Genomic DNA, 16,636 nt, shown 5'->3' with positions numbered 1-16,636 from the left:
ATTCCACATAAATTCCCGTCTCTTTGATACTCCTGCATATCTATTCATTTTCCAAGTCAAAACCATGTGGTCACTCTCTCCAACTGGTGGGAGAGATGTCATCTCAGTTATTATCAACTCTTCTGATGCTATAACCAAATCCAAAACTCTTGAACCTCTTGTTCCCTCTGTTACATGTTGCCTAAGACATTTGTCCCTCAAGAATTCTAGAAATTCCATTCCCCTATTGCTACATGCATCTTCCTCTCTCCAGTTTATACTACTGTAGTTAAAATCTCCCATAACAATCATTCTTCTTGCACTTGCCAAACATAACTGTCTAAACATCTCCTGGTCCCCATCCTCTGTGCTCCTGGGTCTGTAGCAACATCCCATTAAATATTCTGTCTTGCCTACCTCAACCTCACACCACATGCTCTCAAAATTATTTGTCCTACTTCCTTCCAAAGCCTCCACTCTTAGAGGACATAGGTCGTCACTTATCATAAGTAGTACCCCACCACCATGCTTTACCCTCCTATCCTGCTGAAAAATGCTGTACCCAGCGACTTCTATTCCTGTTATTATATCCTCTTCTGTCAACCACGTCTCAGTGATCCCAATAATTTTTGGCCAGGCTGATGCTATCTGCGCCACCAATTCCTCTCCCTTATTCCGGATATTCCTGGCATTAGTATAAAGCATATAAATGCCATTGTTTCTATACCCAGCATTATCTCCTCTAGACTCCACTGCGATCAGTGTTACCTGATGTCATCTCCCTTCTCCCAAGTATCCATTCCTACAAGAGGCCACTCCTGCTATCATCCTCCCTGGGACACACTGAACTAATATAAAATTGATTAGTTTTGTTAGGGGTTAATAATATATTTTCCAGATGCTTGAAACTAGCCTTTGCACATAAAACCTGCTGATGTATAATGCAATGTAAACCCAGAACTGAATGTCCAATTTGTTCGGTGAATAAATTGACAAAACTATTTTCCTCTCCAGTCATACTGCAAGCATCATCAGTAGTTACTGATACAATTTTGGAAAGATCTATTTCTCTTTTAGCAAGTGCATTTACAACTGCATTGCAAATATCTATTCCTTTTGTTATTGTTGCTACTGATGTTAAAACTGATCAATTCTTCTTTGATATTATTCCCAACACAATATCGAATGAAAATAGCTTATTAAGTTAGTACTCTCATCAAGACAAAGAGAAATTAAACCAGTATATTTTATATCTATTTTTTTGTTGATGAGTTATATTTTTATCCATAAACAGATTCTATCTTTCACCGTGTTTCTAGCCAAAGGCATATCTTTTATTCTTTGAATAATTTTTTCCTTGTTGTCAAAATCTTCAAAGAGAACTAGTGCACATTTTAACCATGCTTCTTTTATATATTCCTCATCACTGAAAGGTTCCTTTGTTTGGTAATTACGTTTGATGCAAAAAAACTAGCAGCAGTTATATTTGAATGACTGCCGATAAATTTCATTAGGGTTGTTGACTGAATATTTCTATTTTTAATTGCCCGAGCAATAAATTCTTTCTGTTCGTCCTTGCTTTTCTCAAGGAGCGATTTATGGTTTGTCTCATAATACTGTTTTAACTAACAACATTCTGCATACAACTGTCCCAGAATATAAAACATATACTGCTTTATTGTCTTTGTTAATCATACAATACTTTTCAGTCCATTTTGTAATTTTTGTTTTTTATTTTCACTAGCCATGTTAAATAGAACTGTAACAAATTTATTCCAAACTAAAATCAAATGCATTTTTTTATAATTTCAAAAAATCAACATTTTATTATGTACTTAAATTAAATTACCTTTATAATTCACACTTATAGCGAAAACAAAACGCAGTGCACATACGCAACAGTAATACTTGTCGCTGCTTATTTCTGCCTACTGGCAAATGCGCAGCGCAAATATCTTATGTTTAGATGTCTCATGTCTTTTTCAAAGTTGCAGCTGGTGACTTTTCATATGCTAAAAATATTAAATATCATAAATCTGAGCTAATTAATAAGCTTTTAAATAATGAAAAGTTTTGGCAACTAAACACAATTGTTTTCTATCAGCTGAGTCATGTCATTATGCCCCCTCAGTCATTGGCTAGAGGTTCTTAACATCAGTTGTAGTTTTCATCTTATTCTTACAGTGGGCCATGTATTTGTTGGTTAGTTACTTTTGTGTAAAATAAAATTTAACTTGTACATTATTATTATTATTATTATGTGACACCTCCAGGGAATCCAAAGACTCATCGAGGGAGAGTGTGCCAACAGCATCAAATGATAGATCCTTCCAACTACTAACCGTGCTCAAACTTGCTTAACTTTTTTGCAAGCCATTAGTAGCAGAGGCTCTACTAATCGACCAGCCTTCGCTATTGGAACAATTTAAAAAAACAAAATTGGATAATTTATAAGCATATATAATGATATCACATGTTAATCATTGACGTGCCAGCAAAATTTTTGTACGTACCACCTCTGGCACACGTGCCATAGGTTCGCCATGCTGGCCATAGGACATGAGGCTGAGAGAAGTACAATCTCTAAACAAATGTTGAAAGTAGTCAGAATTGCCAAGATAAGCATAATCAACTGATAAGAATGGAGGTTATTGCATTTGCTTTGGATTGGTTCATTTCATATTAGTCATTGTGATTCTGTGAGTCATTTGCTGAGCTACTTCACAATGACCCTTATCTTTTGCCCTTCTTTTAATTACTTATAATCTTAATTTATTTATGTTTATGAAGCTATTTTGCACTGCTCTTTTGACTTTCAGTTTCTGTTTTAGGAGCTATGGTAGTTGCCAAAAGGTTCAAACAAAATCAAAATGATCAGTCAGTCAGATTTTCTGATTGGCATGGGCTTTGCTTGAAACTAAGGCTTTGACTGCTTACACGTCAGTCTGAGTAGATATTCATTTATGCAAAGTAGCTTTCTTGTAACCTTTGCACTCTTGGCTTAACTACCTTTATCTTGGAATCCCAGAACATAATGATTTGCAGCTATTGATATTCACAACTCTCCAAGTAAAAAATCTAGTCCTCATACCCCTACTAACTGCATCTTTATTAACTTCTAGGGATCACCTCTTGTTCTGGCCTCTCTAGCTGAGTGCTGAAACATATTCCCTGCATCAATCCTAAAAAAAAACCTTTAAGCAACTTAAATGTTTCTATCTTATTCCCTCCTTTCCTCCTATCAACCAACTTCTGCAATCCACACACCCTCAATTTATCCTCATGGGGAACATTCCACAGACTACTCATCATCTTGGTTGGTCACTTCTGAATCTTCTCCACCATTCCTCATCCCCGAGAAACCAAACCAGACCTGAGCACAGTAATCCAGATGTGGATGTATCAAGGCTTTATAAAGAGGAATAACAATTTCCTTATCCCTACTTGTTAGTGTGTTCTTCAATAGCCAACTAATCTTATGGGCTAGCTTAGAAATATCTCCTCTAACTTTCTGTCTGCCACCGCCTCTAGCTTCATCTATTTCCTGGAGTACAGTTCCATTCATGTGGTTCACAGCTTGTAATTTATTTATCCCAAAATGCATAACTTTACATTTCTCAACATTAAACTGATACTCATTATCTTTTGCTCATATTGACAGGCTATATAAATTGTCCTGCCAGCTCTCCATATTGCCTTCATTAAATATTACTCTACCTAATTTTGTATTATCAGCAAACAACTAATTTCCTTTCAAGTTATTTCCTATATCATTTACATGGCATGTCTCTGGAAGATTCCTGAAGTTTGGAATTCTGATTAACCTTCCTTACCTTAGGTATACAATTTAATATTGCTTTCTCTAGATACTTCTTAACTATCTTCCATGCACTACTAACTTCCTTCCCTTGTAGTGTTTATGCAGATTCAAGCTTCCTTTCAAACTTATCACACCTACCTTATAGTTCCATATATACTCCTTGTTGACAGAATATTCTTCATGTTTTACAATCTCCAAAGCCAAGATTGCATGGTCACAAAAAAAAAAAAAAAAAAAAAACGTTCCTCTAATAGACAACTAGAATTGAACTTAGGTCATTGTTCTTCAGTTTGCCTTGCCTTGTTCTGTGAAGGCACATGCCAATTCCACTGGGCTATACATATTCTCAATATAAATAAAATTAATTCAGAGCTGCTGTATGGTGACTTTGTTACTGCTGAACACTGATATAATCAGTGAACATAATGAATCACTGTTATTATTTTAAATACAAGTAATGAATTTTCACTTTGTGTTGCATTACAGAGTATCATTTTTGTACCTTTTTATTTCTTATGATTGAATTGGCATGAATCAAGTGCCAAATCATGTTGAGGGACCATTTTTTTTAATGTTATATATTATAACAATTAAACAATTGGTTCAATCTTGAACAATTGGATCATTTGGTTTTCCTCTTTATACAGTATAATATATACAGGGTGTCCCAAAATTCATGCAAGAAGTAATTTTGATAGAAAACACAGGTTTTTAATTAAAAATTGTAATTTCTTATTGATTCATAAAGTATATAGTATAGGGTTATGCTTGGAATAACATATCGGGTAAATGGCCTCCACAGCTTTACTGGCACATACGCACTCTTTTGTTGTTTGTTGTTTTGTCCATGACCGTTTTGCATAAATGTGGCTGAATTTCATTGAGAGCGCTCAATTTCCTCCTTCAAGGTGTGGGTGGTCATGGGCTTGTTGGCATAAACCTTAGACTTCAAAAAACCCCAAAGAAAAAAGTCCAATAGTGTTAAGTCACATGATATGGGCGGCCAATTCTGATCACCAAAACGGTAAATTACACGACCAGGAAATGACTCATGCAGTAATTGAATTGTTTCTCGGGCTGTATGGCATGTGGCACCGTCTAGTTGAAACCACATGTTGTCCACATCCATATCTTAGGCACAAATTTAGGCACAAAAAACTGGATTATCATGTCGTGATAGCGAGCACCATTAACTGTTATTGCCTTACCAGCCGCATTTTCAAAGAAGAATGGACCGATGATGCCTCCAGCCCAAAATCTGCACCAAACAGTGACACGTTGTGGATGCATTTGTTTCTCAACAATCACTCGTGGATTTTCTGAACCCCAAATGCGATAATTTTGTCGATTAACAAAGCCATCAAGATGAAAATGAGCCTCATCGCTGAAGATGATTTTGTTTGAAAAATAAGCATCCACTTGTTGTTGTTCCATAATCCATTCAACGAACTCTCTTCGCTGTGTGTGTGTGGTCAGTAGGCTTCAGTTCTTGAGTCAATTAAACTTTTTTCTTGAGATTCTTTCGTGAGAATACGCTGTAGAGAGCTTCTCGAAATGCCCAATTCAAGACCATGGTGCCGAATTGATGTTCCTGGACTCCCAGCAACACTCTCACGAACTGCTTCGATGTTTTCTGTTGAACGACTTGTTGAAGGACGGCTAGAGTGTATAAGATCACTAATTGATCCAGTTTCCTTGAATTTTTTAATTAATCTTTTCACAGTTGATGAAGTTAAATCACTGTTCCGACCATATTTTGTACGAAAATTGCAAACTGTAGCTGGCAAACCTTCATTATTTTTAAAATATTGCTCAACAATGAAAATGCGTTGTTCTTTCATGTAGCGCTCCATTTTTAATAACCCTGAACTCTCAGCTGTCACGCTGTCTTTTTTTTTTCTCGTTGGCAACACTTTACTGCACAAATGGTGCTAAATTTAAATCTTGCATGAATTTTGGGACACCCTGTATATATATATATATATATATATTTATTTATTTATTTATTTATTTATTTAACATACACACTGTACTTTCACATTTTTTTATCACTTGGAAAGTAGTAAAGGATATGAGGAAATTTTTTCATTCATGCCTATGTTAGCATACTTGCTGAACATTATTTTTTCACAATGACAAGTTACTATTTACCTAACAAATTTTTTTGCTACCTAGCTAGTAACTGGAATTTATATATTTAAATTTACAAATGTAAACTTTAGACAGGTTTCCATTACTATTAATATGTTCGTGGTGAGTACCAGATAAATTGTATTATATCATACTTTCTTGTAGGATGAGACACGACAAATTGTTTTGTACTTTCTGTTTGTGTTGTGGATAGCCACACAACAAATCATTGCAAGTGCTTTCTAGGGAAATGAAAGCCATGTAGAAAGGAAAAAATAGTCTGTTGGTTTCAGTCTGTAGCAGTGGTTCTTAACCGGTGTTCCGCAGGTGAAAGATGTCACATGACACAGTTATTATTATTATTATTTCCCAAGACCTCATGGAGTCAAAGACTCATCTGGGAGGTCCTTTTATCACACACACACACACATCTCATCATACCGTGTGTCTTAAACATACTCAAACTTCTTGCAGACACCACACTCTCAATCAAGGCATTCCAATCATTCACAACCCTGCACGAAAAAAACCTGCCTCTCACTCCCCTACTCACACCCTCTTTATACAGTTTCCAGGGATGACCTCTGATCTCCCACTATTCTCTGTAGAACCTCTCCACCATTGATCTTATAACAACCCCTTACCAACTTGTAGGTCTCTATCATATCTCCCCTCTTCCTTCTCTCCACCAAACTCTGCAAATTACATCTTCTCAATCTTTCCTCATACTCGACATTCCAGACGCCAGAAACTACCTTAGTCAGTCGCCTTTGGACCCTTTCCAACATCTCTTCATCCTTCTGAAAACCAGGTGACCAAATCTGGGCACAATAGTCCATGTGTGGCCTAATCAAAGCCTTATACAATGGAACAAGAATCTCCCTACTTCTACACGTCAGTGTCCTCCGCATCATTCCCAGAAGTCTTTGTGTTGTCTTCACAATTTTGGCGATGTGTCCCCTAAATTTTAGATCCTTATCCACTATCACCCCCAGATCTCTTATTTCCTCTACCTCCAACAATATATTCTCACCAAGCATAAATTCTGCATCCCATCTTTGTTTTCCAAATTTTAAAACCTTACATTTTGCAACATTGAACTCACATCCCCATTTGCTTGCCCAATCACGGTACAATCATGAGGTACTCTATCAAAAGCCTTTGCGAAATCCAAGTATATTACTGTGTATCCTTCTCCTCTGTCCAAGGAAGCAGTCACTTTATTGTAATAAGTAAGTAGATTACTAAAACATGATCTCCCTTTAGCAAATCCATGCTGTCCATCAAAGATTATACCATTGTTGTCAACCCAACTCTGGATCCTAGTTCTCACAAGCTTCTCCAACAACTTAACCACAACACCTGACAAAGAGATAGGCCTATAGTTTGATGCTTGAGTTCGATCATCTCCTTTATGAAGTGGCACAATCTTGCCCTTCTTCCACTCCTTAGGAACTTGATCAAGTGCAAGGCTCGTATTAAAAAAAATATGTCAAGGCAGGTGTCAACTCTCTGGCACATTCCTTCAGAATATGTGGTGCTATATTATCAAGTCCCACAGCCTTATTAACATCTAGTTTACTCAACTCTCCATACACCTCTTGCTCACCTACAGTCATCAGTCCCCATCATTAACTGCTCTCAATCCCTCCATGAAGTCACATTCACAAGATTGAAAGATCTTTATGAACTGCTCATTAAGTATCTCCACCACACATTCTGCAACAGCTGTCTTTATACCATTTTCTCCAATCAATGTCATCCTTCCATAATCATTCTTTCTTTTGCTGGCTACATATCGAAAGAACTCCCTAGGATTCTTTTTGGTTTAATTAGCTAACTGCTGTTCATACCTCTCTTTAGCTACTCTCACCAACCAAGTCACCCTCCTTGCCTGGTCTTTGTAGACCTCATAAAATTGGTTACTTCCACTTCTCTTATGCTGCCTCCACAATGCCCTTTTTCTCTGTATTGCATGCTTAATCTCTTTATTCATCCATCTCACGCCCACTTTATTTAACCTTCTCACCCTTGAAATACATTTAGACATTGCATCTGCTAGATAGTTTTTGAAAATACCCCATGCTGCATTGGTTTCTTTTCCAGCTAACCCCTCATTCCATGCTACACCTGCAAGCTGTCTCCTGAGCTCTTCATAATCCCCCCCCCCCTTGTAGTTCCACATAAACCCTTTTTTCACAGGGTCATTGCACTGCTGGCAACCACCCAGGTAATCACCTCATGGTCACTTTCATCAATTGGTGGATGATTTGCCACCTTATTTATAATTACATCCTCTGATGAGATGACCAAATCCAAGACCCTTAATCCTCGTGTGCCCTCTGTTACATACTGTCTGAGGTAGTTATCCCTCAAAAACTCAAGAAACTCATTTTCTTTACTTCCAGTTGCTATCTCTTCATTCCAGTCTATATTGCCATAATTAAAATCACCCATAATGATCACCCTTTTCTTATTTGCTTGGCTTATTTGACTATACATTTCACTATCACCACCATCCACATTACCTGGTCTATAACAACATCCCACCAAGTATTTGATTCTATTCACCTCTATCTCACACCATACTGCCTCAAAACCACTGGCCCTATTTCTCTCTTGCATCTCTACCTTGTATAGACATAACTCTTTCTCTGTTATCAATACCACTCCCCCTCCCTTTTTATCCCCTTCTATCCTCACGAAACATATCATACCCTTCCAGCTCTATTCCTGTCAGGATGTCATCCTCATCTAACCATGTCTCACTTATTCCGACAATCTCTGGGTGCACAGATGCAATTAGTGCAACCATTTCATCCGCCTTGTTTCTTATACTTCTAGCATTGGTATACAAACATGACAGCTCATTTCTGGATCCACTTACTCGATGTGATCTCTCCATGCTCGACTGGGGCCATTTCTCTTTCTGCTTCTTCATTTTAGAACCCTTTTCAATTTTATCTGTTTCCTCTTAATCCCTGGTCATCCCTTTTCTTTCCTGCCTACACATGCTCTCACCTCCTCTTGGAGCATCCACCAGTTCTGAGTATAAGTGGCTACTCTGAATAAAAATGTCAAGGGAATTATTTCCGTTATAACAGAACAATTAACAATATTGGAAGAAAAGATTTCAAGTTACTTTCCTTCCTTAAATACACACAGTTATGACTGGATACGAAATCCATTTGGCACAGTTAATACATCGATTTGTGAATTTTCATTACAAGAAGAAGAACAATTATTACCTTGTCAACAGATCATACTCTAAAAATGAAATTCTCTGAAATAACACTTGAGGAATTTTTGGATTTTTGTCCAAACCAAATATCAAGCTCTCTCCACAAGGGCACTGAAAATTTTGTTAGAGTTTTCAACAGCATATTTGTGTGAGCTTGGTTTCTTAATATTAACACACACAAAAACTAAAACGTGTGAAAGACTTACTAATATAGACAAGGAGATGAGGATAGCTATATCACATATTAGACCTGATATTGCTGAAAGCCGACAAGCTCAAGTATCGCATTAAAATAAGTTCCATTTTTATAAAAGGCAAGTCCATGCATATTTTTATTGTTAGTTTTATGACCCTAATACTCTTGGTGTTCCCCAAATTTTTCTTATAATCAAAAGTGTTCCGTGACTTCGAAAAGGTTAGGAACCACTGGTCTATAGAAATATCCACTACTTAACATAAAATCTATACTTGATAGTATATTTAAATTACTAAAAGTTTAGTGAATTACATTTCAGCCTACATTCATGGGACATGAACAATTTGCATATATTGACACCTTCAAGGAGGAAAAAGAATAGGCATGAATACAAGTAGATTTCTTACAAAGAAATATTATTATTATTAAGGTATTTGCATGGAGTCGGAAGAATCATAACATGAAACCCACATTATTATTCACACAATATACAGGGTGGTTCAAAATTCCACGTACAAACTTTGAGGGGAGGTAGAGAACATCAAAATCAACCATATTCACATAGGAAAGCATGACCAGAAACGCCACCAGAAGGTACTAACAGGGACATAAAGATACAGAAATAACACAAGGCAGTAGTATAAAAAACTTTATTAGGCTTAACTGAACAGTTCAATGGTAGTTGGATACATAATATGGTTTCACATCAGGTGCTCAAAGTTACAACTATTAGCAGTGATGCATGCCTGACACCGACGACGCATTGATTGCCGTACATTTTCGAAAATACCTGGAGTTTCCCGGATATTAGCAACAGCGATGCCGATTCTTGCCGCAAGGTCCATGTCAGAGGCAGCAGGCGTTTTGTACACCATGGCTTTAAGGGTCCCTCCCCCCCAGAAAGAAATCAATGTGTGATAAATCAGGTGAGCTTGGGGACCATGCGACGGGTCCACCACTCCCAATTCATCGAGCCCCGAAGGACCTGTCCAAATACTGACGCACAGAAATGCCAAAATGGGCTGGAGCCCCAAAGGTCCGATACTTCTGGGAGTCCAGTCAGGGTGGTAACAGCTATGGGCCGACTAAACAGTCAGCGACGATATCTGCCCACACATTAATGGCGAAGTGTTGTTGTGCAGCATGTGATTGCACAGCGTGTGTGTTCTCATGGGCCCTCATTCAATCACCACATGAGCATTGTGGTGATTGAAGACCCCTTCACAGGTAAATGAAGCTTCATCCATGAGCAAAACACAAGTTGGCCGGGTCCACGGCACTTTTCTGCAGACACCACTGTGTAAATTCCACACGTCAAGGATAATCTTCGGCCATCAGTAACTGGACCCATTGCAGATGAAATGAATGTAAGGACTCAGAGTGCAAAACGTGCAATACACTGAATCAAGATACTCCTATAACAGAGGCAACGGCACGTGTGCTTGTCTCTGGATTATTGTCCATCGCATGCAACACCTCCTCTTCCATGGCGGGATTTTGCATCGATCGTGGCCGCCCACTATCATGCCTGCAATCCTTAAATGATCCATAGTCACACAAATGCTGATGCAAATGTGCAAACATTTGATGATGCGGTACATGTCTGTTTGGGTACCTTTTGCGATACATTCATACAGCAGCTCATCCATTACCATCAGCTGACCCGTAAATGAGGTGAATGTCTGTCATCCCAGCTTTCGTAAAATGACGCATGTTCTTCATACAATGTTGAAAGCTTGAATGAGGAAGCCCCAGTTGCTCACCTATCACTTTCGGGTAGCATTTCCGGTCATGCTTTCTGATGTGAATATGGTTGATTTTGATGTTCTCTACCTCCCCTTAAAGTTTGTACGTGGAATTTTGAACCACCCTGTATATCATACCTCTCCTTTAAATCATTCACTGTTAGGGCATTCACAACTGCCACTGACAGTGCATTTGAATCATTCACCATTCTCCAAGCAATAAGTCTGGTCCCTACACCCTTACTAATCACTCTCTTCCAGAAGTGACCAGAAGTAATTTAAAGCATTAAGAAATTTATAATTGAACTCTCTTTGATGAGCATAGTTAAGAGAACTCTTTTCAAGCTTTGCAAAGTGGAGGATGCAAAACACTTCATGGCACTAAACTTTATAAACTAGCCATTTTTTTAACCTCATTAGAATCATTAGCTTAGCTCTCCAATGCATATAAAAAGCAACAATATGATGTGAATCAGTTGTGTGTCTATTAATAGTGAAGTTCTTTTAAACATTCTACTTGTACTGAATGGTGTAGTTAATATATGTAAGAAGCAAAGCCATATTCTCATCCAATTTCTTAATATAGATAATATATAAGAGTTCTCTATTCATGGGGGGGGTGACAATTTTAATGCAGCCAGATTACCACTCCTTTACTGCATTTGCCTTCTAGCTTTAGCTGGGCATGGTGAGGGAGAGTAAGCAGACTCTCACTGCACAAGAAGAACAAGGTAAGACAGGAAAGGTCCACCCCTAGCTCTCAAATACTTTAATAGCATTGTGGTGGTGGGGGGGGAAGGATAGGGACCAGTCTACATATAATATAAAATATGTATATTATGGGAAGTAAGACATGGTCCAGCATCAGAAGCCTCAGATTCGTCACTCACATACTCACTAAAGTGAGCCCTCAAGTCTCTTTTTTGCACATAGGGGACTCAACCCATCATTTGACAAATGAGAAAGAAGAAGAAGCAGATAATGTGTCATTGAAATAGAAGAATATTTATTTCAGTGTGTAGAAGCACACATCCTTCAAAATAAGTTTTGAAGCATCTGTAAATCCATACATTGCGAAGAAAACATGATCCATACATTTGGTTGTGTTTTCTCCGCAGTGTTTCCATTAATGCAGGGAAATTGGTCAGAGAACACACAATTTACAGACAAAAAATACTAGTAGTGGATGGTAGATGGTGTTGTGCATAGATGATGGATAGTGCTATCTTTCATAGATGGAGGATTATGTAGTGAAGATGATGGGTTGTATGGAGTGAAGTGCCTTCTTGCAACAAGTTCTTTTACTTCTTGGGATGTAACTTAATAATAATATCATTGCAAAACAGTTATATCATGCACAAGTTTGGATTGCCACTCATAGAAAAGTTAATTCTAAAGTTTTCAGATACTTTCAAAATTGTGATGTCCTTTTCACGGAGGTTTTCCAATCTTGATGATATTCCCTAAGATTTTATCCTGTATTTGGTAAGATTTAGCATACTCAAGATCATTTCAATTCTGCATAGGTTATCAGATGTGAATGCTCAAGGATACTGCACTTTCAACTTCATCAGTAGAGTTTCATCTATAGTCTAACTTGATAGTTAAACTAGAGTGTATGGGGTTGGATATTAGACTAGTGCATTGGAGTCGAGATTGGTTATCTCTGATAGATATCAGCAAATTGTGTATGGGGGAGCAATATCCTGGAAGAGGAAAGTCACTAGTGGTGTTTCTCGGGGGTCTGTTTTAGGGCCAGCGCTGTTTAACCTGTATGTTAATGATATTGGGGAGGAGTTGAAGGGAGATATCCAGTTGTTTACAGATAATGCAAAGTTGAGACGAACTATGAGCAGATGTTGTGATCTTACAAGAAGGTTTGCATAGAGTGAGTGAATGAGCACAGGAGTATGGATGCCAGTTCAGTGTTGCAAAATGTAGGGTTTTAAAATTTGGTAAACAAAGATGGGTTGTAGAATTTATTCTTGGTGGGAATATATTATTGGGGGTGAAGAAAATAAGAGGCCTTGAGGTGATGGTGAATAAGGATCTAAAATTTAGAAGACACATTGCCAGAATTGTGAGGACAGCACAACACATTCTAGTAATGATGCACAGAACATTGACTTGTAGAAGTAAGAAGATTCTGTCGCTATTGTATAAGACCTTGATTACACCACATGGTTTTCAAAGGTATGAAGAGATATTGGTCAGGTAGTTTAAGGTAGTTTCTGATTTCTGGAATGCTGAATATGAAGAAAGTTGGGAAGATGCAATTTACAGTCTAGTGGATAGGTAGAAGAGGAGTGATATGATAGAAATATACAAGTTGGTAAGGGGTTGTTATAGAATTAACATTGAAGAGGTTTTTCATAAAATGGTGGGAGATCGAGGGAGAACAAGAGGTCATCTCTGGAAGCTGTATAAGGATGGTGTTAGAAGAAGGTTTTTTGCATAGAGAGTTGTGAATGATTGGAATGTTAGCATATTGCCTGAGAGCATGGTGTCTGCAGAGAATTTGAATGTATTTAAGACAGTATGATGAACTGTGTGTGTGTGTATGGCAAAGGGACCTCTTAGATGAGTCTTTTGACTCCATGGGATCTTAGGATAATAATAATAATAATTTGTCATTGATGTGATGTCATAATCCTTATAACCTTGAACAGAGGACATTTTTCTTGAGTAAATTGGGAGTGTTGAAACAGTACAAATGTTGTTTTTGTATTCAGTGCTATAATTATCCTAAAGTTACCTGCTTTTGCCTAAAGCAAATTTCAGTGCTGTATAGTGTAATTATAAATATTTAAATAGATTATAAGAATTTAAGGTTTTTTCCCTTTCTAAATTTATTTTACTTTTAGGAAGATTGTCCTTTCATTGTATGTATGACATATGCCTTTCAAACTCCTGATAAGTTATGCTTCATTTTGGACCTTATGAATGGTAAGTCCAACTACTTATCCTGCACGTTGAATTTTTTTCTTTCTAAATACAAAAATGGGTATTATGACTAGTAATCAATTCATGTTTAAAATTTATTGCAAACAATTTAAGGAGAGGAAGTTTTATTAATTATATTATTTCTGATTATCCATATGAAGATATCACATATCTTCATACAGATCAATATTCAAGGGTGTACATGAGATTTGAAATAGCACATAATTGCCAGCCACTTCTAAGCAGAATAAAAATTGGTATAAGATTTTTTTTAAAATATGTACTAGAAAAAATTTGGCAGGGTTTGAAAACAAGAACCATATCTTACATATTTGAGGCTCTCTTTAAGTAGAAAACAAGAAAAATCATCATCATTGTTGAAGGAAGATAAATGTCAAGTGTTAGTAGGATTAGCTTAGTAAGTACATGGAGGAAGTACTTTTAACTATGATGACATTGACTGATAGGAAATATAGGTTGTGAGAATGTAAGGATTAAGTGTGTTAGACCTGATGTATATACAACCATAAATGAAATAGTCACATTGCCTCCAGTTGATAACAGTGACTCTATGCTTGCTTATTTATTTATTCTTATGGCAAAGGGAATATAGAACAGCTACAGATCAATGTCCAGTCTGGAAAGCCAATCCAAGGCCTCATCTGTCACCTTGTGGATGTCCTGTAGACCACCACCACCGTGAGATTGGTGCCTTGGGCAGTCGTTCACAATATGAGTAATCACCTGAGCCATGGGAGAACAATCACAATAAGGGTGGTCTAACAGCCACCATTTATGTAGTAGGTAGCCACATCTGCCCTGGTTAGTTCTGATCCTGTTGATTGATGACCAAATCTTCCTAGGAAGAGCAAAACCAGGCTGCAGAACACAGGGATCTTCTACCAGGATGCCATATGTTGGGAGATTGTTGGACTAGCATTCTCTCCACATGTCAGGTATTGATGGCAGGGCAGTTGAAGAGAGTTCGTCCATTGACCAGAAAGGCTTTCTAGATTTTAGGCGAAGATTAGGTGTATTTATGAGAGTCTGGTGCAGGGGCAGAATTGGGTTGCTGATTGTTTTATTAAATTCTTTATTCGAGGTTTGTCTTCTCCGTATGTTTGGTGGAGCAATGTTAGATAGGATAGGCAGCCAGGAGAGAGGGATGCTTTTCACTGTCCCACTAATTGTGCGCATGGTAGAGTTTAGCTGGGTGTCTATAATGTTAGTGTGTGCACTTCTTTTCCAGACAAGGGCACAATATTCTGCTGCAGAGAATGCGAGGGCTAGTGCAGAAGACCTAGTGCAGAAGATTAGGTGTATTTATGAGAGTCTGGTGCAGGGGCAGAATTGGGTTGCTGATTGTTTTATTAAATTCTTTATTCGAGGTTTGTCTTCTCCGTATGTTTGGTGGAGCAATGTTAGATAGGATAGGCAGCCAGGAGAGAGGGATGCTTTTCACTGTCCCACTAATTGTGCGCATGGTAGAGTTTAGCTGGGTGTCTATAATGTTAGTGTGTGCACTTCTTTTCCAGACAAGGGCACAATAGTCTGCTGCAGAGAATGCGAGGGCTAGTGCAGAAGACCTTAAGCACCACAACCCCAGGTTGTTCCAGTAAGCCTTGAAATGATATTGTTTCTCGTTTTAATTTTGTTGGACAGGTTGGTGATGTGCCTTTTATAGGTTAGGCGTCTGTCCAAGCTCACTCCAAGGTATTTCGGGTGAGACTTGTGTTCTACCATTTTTCCACAGAAAGATAGGTTAAGGTGTCGATTTGCCTCTGCATTGTTTAGGTGAAATACTGTGGACACAGTTTTTGTTGGATTTGACTTCAAGTACCACTGCTTGAAGTACTCTTCCAGGATGTTCAAGGTTAATTCCAGGTTGGCAAGGGAGGTAGATTGATGTAGGATTGGTAGGTCATCAGCATATATATACTTGCTTGAGCTGGTATGTGGTAAGTCGTACACGTAGATGGTTAAAAAGTAAAAGGGATAACACAGAGCCCTGAGGAAGACCGTTGTGAAGGAATCTGGGCCTGCTCTTTTTTTCTGCCAATATGGGCCTGGATCTTTCTGTTGGAGAGAATGAATTCAAAAAGCTGGAAAGTTTTTTTGCACCTTATAATATTTCCTAGCTTTAGGAGGAGGTCCCTGATCCAGACTGCATCATAAGCTGATGTTAGATCAATGAAAGTGGCTCCAGATTTAAGTTTCTTTTGGAAGCCTGCTTCAATCTGTGTTGTCAGGGCAGGACCTGATCACAGCAGGCTTATTCCGAATTGAACAAGCTGGCCTGAAGCCAGTTTGTTCAATTCGGAGTGCTCTTTTGATGAGTAGTGAAATTCTTTTAGAGAATTCTTTCAAAGAGCTTAAAGGTGGAGCAAAGCAAGGAGATAGGTCATAGAATTTTCACATCTATGACATCTATGCTTACTCTTCATATTACTGTCTAGTGAATCCACTTTTGAAATCACTCTTGAAGGAGAGATATCTCTGTGTGTCTCTACAGTATGTTTTTGTGCCCTTGTTGAGTGGCACCTATACAACATATATATGTTCGAGTGTTGGGAATCCAAACA

The 16,636-nt window shown here is 37.9% G+C and overlaps 1 protein-coding gene across 1 annotated transcript in view; it reads left to right on the top strand.

Annotated features, from left to right (window-relative positions):
* Gprk1 (G protein-coupled receptor kinase 1) overlaps positions 1 to 16,636 on the top strand; it is a 598,843-nt gene that overhangs the window by 334,362 nt on the left and 247,845 nt on the right. The window contains exon 10 of the mRNA XM_090400057.1: positions 13,976 to 14,057. Within this exon, the coding sequence (XP_090256183.1) occupies positions 13,976 to 14,057 (82 nt within the window). The remainder of the gene's footprint in view (positions 1 to 13,975; positions 14,058 to 16,636) is intronic.

Source organism: Typopeltis vanoorti, chromosome 11 (genome assembly GCF_054136105.1).
Source record: "Typopeltis vanoorti isolate ZY-2024b chromosome 11, IOZ_Tvanoo_1.0, whole genome shotgun sequence".
Lineage (NCBI taxonomy): Eukaryota > Metazoa > Arthropoda > Arachnida > Uropygi > Thelyphonidae > Typopeltis > Typopeltis vanoorti.
This window is presented reverse-complemented; position numbering and strand designations above follow the sequence as displayed.